Raw genomic sequence first — 6022 nt, forward strand, 5'->3', positions numbered from 1 at the left:
AAAATGTGAACATGTCCAAAATGTCAAAATTGGTGGTTTTGTAATTAAATTCGATCATAACTCATAAATTAAAGGTGATGGAGAAAAGTATTTAGGGAATAAATTGTTTATAATGAACCAAGGAGATATTATCCTCAACCAGGTTTACCTTAGCTATAACTGTATTCTAGTTAAAATGTGAACATGTCCAAAATGTCAAAATTGGTGGTTTTGTAATTAAATTCGATCATAATTCATAAAGTAAAGGTGATGGAGAAAAGTATTTGGGGAATAAATTGTTTATAATGAACCAAAAAGACATTATCCACAACCATGTTTAACTCAACTATAACCATGTTCTAGTTAGAATGTGAAAATCTCCAAAATGTCAAAATAGGTGGTTTTTTTAATTAAATTCGATCATTACTCATAAAGTATAGGTAATGGAGAAAAGTATTTAGGGAATAAATTGTTTAAAATGAACCAAGAAGACGTTATCCTCAACCAGGTTTACGTCAGCTATAACTGTATTCTAGTTAGAATGTGAAAATATCCAATACATATGTCAAAATTGGTGGTTTTTGTAAATACATTCCATCATAACTTATAAAGCAAAGGTGATGGAAAAAAGTATTTCGGGAATAAGTTGTTTATAGTGAATCAAAATAGTATATTAAAAAACAAGGTTCGTAAGACACGTTTGAAATGCACGAATTCAAGTTGAAAAACGAGTGGCGAAGTCACGAGTTTTTTAATGAATGAGTGCTTTAAGTCTTATGAAACGTGTTTTTTATGCTATTTTTTGTAATTCGCGTTTTTATCCTTTTTTTTAACAAAAATAAAATAAATTTTGACAACCTAGGGAAATAGGTATGCAGCAGTTGGTGACACCGTAACACTTGAAAATAGAAATTTGAATTGACAATTAGAAACTGTCAAAACACAAAATGTATTCCCCTGACAAAAATGTTTCATGTACACCTCCCAAAATAAGAGAAATTGCTCAGAGTTCAATGTCCTCATCATTGTGGACCTTGTATTCAATGCTAAGAATGTGTTTAAACATCCATAGACAAACATTGTCACATTGACAACTAGAGAAATTAATGACACAATGTCACCAACTTGAACTGGTTCTATAAAATGTTACTAAAATCTCATTACAGCATCGGATGCTGTAAGGAGTCTCATTACAGCACCCGTTTGAGTACTGTTATAGCTTTCATTACCGTCGCGTATTACAAAAAGACTTTATAGACAACCAGGTATAACCGCATTCTAATCAGAATATGAAAATGTCCAAAATCTCAAAATGTAAAGGTGATGGAAAAAAAGATTTTGTGTAATAAATTGTTTATAACCCTTACGATTAACGCTCATTATAAAAAGAAGTTATTTAACATTTTCCATCGAAATCGAAAGGAAAATTGAAATAAAATTTAAAAAAATCGTTTAATTTTTGACGTTTGACATAACGAAAAAATGGAGGTAACTTCAGGTTATTATGAAAATCGTTTGATTTAAAAACTAAAATACAATTATATTTTATTTAAATTTATTAATATTAACTAATTTGCAAAAAGATAAGGAATTATTTCATTATTTTCATAATAACCATTACCAACCTAAAATCTATAAAACATTTTAAACGTCAAAAACACCAAAACTGACAACTAATTCACTTTTAGGTTATGTAGGGGGAAAATGAACACTTTGGGGCTCACTTTAATAATGAAAATGGGTTGTTTTTGTACGAGGGAAACGATAAACATCAATGGGACTAAATATACCGTCAAAGAACACCTTGGGGAGGGGTAAAATCTTATTTTTAATTTTATTGCAAACAGCTGTTAACCACAACTTTTTATTTCACCTAACAATTTGTAATTTAATTTAATTATTTTAATTTTTAGTGGATTCAGTACAATCGATTTAGTCCAAAACGTGCACACCAAAAAGCTTTACGCACTCAAAAAAATAACCTGTCACAGCATCGAAGACCAAAAAATAGCATTACAAGAAATCGATTACTACAAAAAACTAAAACACCCCAATCTAATCGAATTAATCGACTCAACATTTAAAGGATCAGCTGATATCGTTGTAAACGTAACGTCTGTTGTTTATATGGTCCTGCCGTATCTAAAAAAAGGGAGTTTGCACGATTATTTAGGATTAAAATCGTTAAGTAAAGATCACGTTAATGTTAAAGAGGTTTTAAGGATATTTAATCAAATTTGCGAAGGGGTTAAATTCATTCATGAAGCTAAACCGGAGCCGTTGGCTCATCGTGATATAAAAACGGCGAATATTTGCTTTACGGAGAGTTTTAGTCCTGTTTTAATGGATTTTGGGTCTATGGCGCCTGCGAGAGTTCAAGTTTGTGGGTCAACGGATGCTCAGAGGTTGCAAGATATCGCAGCGGAACGATGTTCAATGCCTTATAGGGCTCCGGAGTTGTTTAACGTTGAGAGTTATTGTGTTATTGATGAACGAACGGATATTTGGAGTTTAGGGTGTCTTTTATACGCTTTGTGTTTCTTTAAAAGTCCTTTTGACATTGTTTATGAACGTGGGGATTCTGTGGCTTTAGCAGTATTATCTGGAAATATTCCGTTTCCCGAAGATTCGCCTTATTCGCAGGTTAAATATTAAAAATTACTTATTGAGGAGGGTTTAATTAAAATTTAATATTTTTTTCAGGATGTGATTGATTTAATCAGATACATTTTGAGAATAAATCCGAGTGAACGTCCTTTTATTTACACCGTGATGGAGAAAACGCAGTTTTTGAGAAACAAATTAGATCATGTTGTTTGATATCAAATGTGTATTTTAATTAAGTTAATTGATAAGATTATAACACAGATTATAAAAACTATGTATTTTTTAAATGCTTAAATTGTTCCAAAAATCATTCCTAAAAATAAATAACTAATTTTAAAAGCGTTTTTGTTGTGACTTAGAAAATGATTTATATCTCAAAATAAAGCTAAGAGATTCTATTTTATAGTAAGTCATCGATATATTTAGAAACGATTTGGAAAAAGTTTGATTCAGTAAAACCCCCAAATTGTCAAAATTGGTGGTTTTTGTAATCATAACTCGTAAAGTAAAGGTGATGGAGAAAAGTATTTGGGGAATAAATTGTTTATAATGAATCAAAAAGACATTATCCACAACCAGGTTTAACTCAGCTATAACCGTATTTTAGTTAGAATGTTAAAATCTCCAAAACGTCAAAATTGGTGATTTTTTTAATTAAATTCGATCATTACTCAAAAAGTATAGGTGATGGAGAAAAGTATTTGGGGAATAAATTGTTTATAATGAATCAAAAAGACATTATCCAGAACCAGGTTTAACTCAGCTATAACCGTATTCTAGTTAAAATGTGAACATGTCCAAAATGTCAAAATTGGTGGTGTTTTAATTAAATTCGATCATAACTCATAAAGTAAAGGTGGTGGAGAAAAGTATTTGGGGAATAAATTGTTTATAATGAATCAAAAAGACATTATCCACAACCAGGTTTAACTCAGCTATAACCGTATTTTAGTTAGAATGTTAAAATCTCCAAAATGTCAAAATTGGTGATTTTTTTAATTAAATTCGATCATAACTCATAAAGTAAAGGTGATGGAGAAAAGTATTTGGAGAATAAATTGTTTATAATGAATCAAAAAGACATTATCCACAACCAGGTTTAACTCAGCTATAACCATATTCTAATTAGAATGTGAAAATGTCCAAAATGTCAAAATTGGTGGTTTTTGTAATTAAATTCGATCATAACTCATAAAGTAAAGGTGATGGAGAAAAGTATTTGGGGAATAAATTGTTTATAATGAATCAAAAAGACATTATCCACAACTAGGTTTAACTCAGCTATAACCATATTCTAATTAGAATGTGAAAATGTCCAAAATGTCAAAATTGGTGGTTTTGTAATTAATTTCGATCGTAACTCATAAAGTAAAGGTGATGGAGAAAAGTATTTGGGGAATAAATTGTTTATAATGAATCAAAAAGACATTATCCACAACCAGGTTTAACTCAGCTATAACCATATTCTAATTAGAATGTGAAAATGTCCAAAATGTCAAAATTGGTGGTTTTTGTAATTAAATTCGATCATAACTCATAAAGTAAAGGTGATGGAGAAAAGTATTTGGGGAATAAATTGTTTATAATGAATCAAAAAGACATTATCCACAACCAGGTTTAACACAGCTATAACCATATTCTAATTAGAATGTGAAAATGTCCAAAACGTCAAAATAGGTGGTTTTGTAATTAAATTCGATCATAACTCATAAAGTAAAGGTGATGGAGAAAAGTATTTGGGGAATAAATTGTTTATAATGAATCAAAAAGACATTATCCACAACCAGGTTTAACTCAGCTATAACCATATTCTAATTAGAATGTGAAAATGTCCAAAATGTTAAAATTGGTGGTTTTGTAATTAAATTCGATCATAACTCATAAAGTAAAGGTGATGGGGAAAAGTATTTGGGGAATAAATTGTTTATAATGAATCAAAAAGACATTATCCACAACCAGGTTTAACTCAGCTATAACCATATTCTAATTAGAATGTGAAAATGTCAAAATTGGTGGTTTTGTAATTAAATTCGATCATAACTCATAAAGTAAAGGTGATGGAGAAAAGTATTTGGGGAATAAATTGTTTATAATGAATCAAAAAGACATTATCCACAACCAGGTTTAACTCAGCTATAACCATATTCTAATTAGAATGTGAAAATGTCCAAAATGTCAAAATTGGTGGTTTTTGTAATTAAATTCGATCATAACTCATAAAGTAAAGGTGATGGAGAAAAGTATTTGCGGAATAAATTGTTTATAATAAATCAAAAAGACATTATCCACAACAAGGATTAATTCAGCTATAACCGTATTCTAGTTAGAATGTGAAAATGTCCAAAATGTTAAAATTGGTGGTTTTTGTAATTAAATTCGATCATAACTCATAAAGTAATGGTGATGGAGAAAAGTATTTGGGGAATAAATTGTTTATAATGAATCAAAAAGACATTATCCACAACCAGGTTTAACTCAGCTATAACCATATTCTAATTAGAATGTGAAAATGTCAAAATTGGTGGTTTTGTAATTAAATTCGATCATAACTCATAAAGTAAAGGTGATGGAGAAAAGTATTTGGGGAATAAATTGTTTATAATGAACCAAAAAGATATTATCCACAACCAGGTTTAACTCAGCTATAACCATATTCTAATTAGAATGTGAAAATGTCAAAAATGTCAAAATTGGTGGTTTTGTAATTAAATTCGATCATAACTCATAAAGTAATGGTGATGGAGAAAAGTATTTGGGGAATAAATTGTTTATAATGAATCAAAAAGACATTATCCACAACCAGGTTTAACTCAGCTATAACCATATTCTAATTAGAATGTGAAAATGTCAAAATTGGTGGTTTTGTAATTAAATTCGATCATAACTCATAAAGTAAAGGTGATGGAGAAAAGTATTTGGGGAATAAATTGTTTATAATGAACCAAAAAGATATTATCCACAACCAGGTTTAACTCAGCTATAACCATATTCTAATTAGAATGTGAAAATGTCAAAAATGTCAAAATTGGTGGTTTTGTAATTAAATTCGATCATAACTCATAAAGTAATGGTGATGGAGAAAAGTATTTGGGGAATAAATTGTTTATAATGAATCAAAAAGACATTATCCACAACCAGGTTTAACTCAGCTATAACCATATTCTAATTAGAATGTGAAAATGTCAAAATTGGTGGTTTTGTAATTAAATTCGATCATAACTCATAAAGTAAAGGTGATGGAGAAAAGTATTTGGGGAATAAATTGTTTATAATGAACCAAAAAGATATTATCCACAACCAGGTTTAACTCAGCTATAACCATATTCTAATTAGAATGTGAAAATGTCAAAAATGTCAAAATTGGTGGTTTTGTAATTAAATTCGATCATAACTCATAAAGTAATGGTGATGGAGAAAAGTATTTGGGGAATAAATT

General features: G+C 29.4%; 1 protein-coding gene across 1 annotated transcript; it reads left to right on the forward strand.

Annotated features, from left to right (window-relative positions):
* The first annotated feature begins 1632 nt into the window (after positions 1 to 1632).
* LOC111420144 (serine/threonine-protein kinase 16) lies at positions 1633 to 2925 on the forward strand. The gene is made up of 3 exons (XM_023053061.2): positions 1633 to 1793; positions 1893 to 2622; positions 2683 to 2925. Exons 1-3 carry the CDS (start codon positions 1684 to 1686, stop codon positions 2797 to 2799), a joined length of 957 nt encoding a protein of 318 aa, XP_022908829.1. The 5' UTR covers positions 1633 to 1683; the 3' UTR covers positions 2800 to 2925.
* Positions 2926 to 6022: the final 3097 nt, after the last annotated feature.

Source organism: Onthophagus taurus, unplaced genomic scaffold, assembly GCF_036711975.1.
Source record: "Onthophagus taurus isolate NC unplaced genomic scaffold, IU_Otau_3.0 ScKx7SY_15, whole genome shotgun sequence".
Classification (NCBI taxonomy): domain Eukaryota; kingdom Metazoa; phylum Arthropoda; class Insecta; order Coleoptera; family Scarabaeidae; genus Onthophagus; species Onthophagus taurus.

What these genes read in the sequence shown, in the direction of transcription:
- LOC111420144 (XM_023053061.2), top strand. Translation starts at nt 1,684, where the DNA reads ATGAACACTTTGGGGCTCACTTTAATAATGAAAATGGGTTGTTTTTGT. An exon ending in AAAGAACACCTTGGGGAGGG is followed by an intron (nt 1,794 to 1,892) that starts GTAAAATCTTAT and finishes TTTAATTTTTAG; the next exon opens with TGGATTCAGTACAATCGATT. An exon ending in AAGATTCGCCTTATTCGCAG is followed by an intron (nt 2,623 to 2,682) that starts GTTAAATATTAA and finishes TATTTTTTTCAG; the next exon opens with GATGTGATTGATTTAATCAG.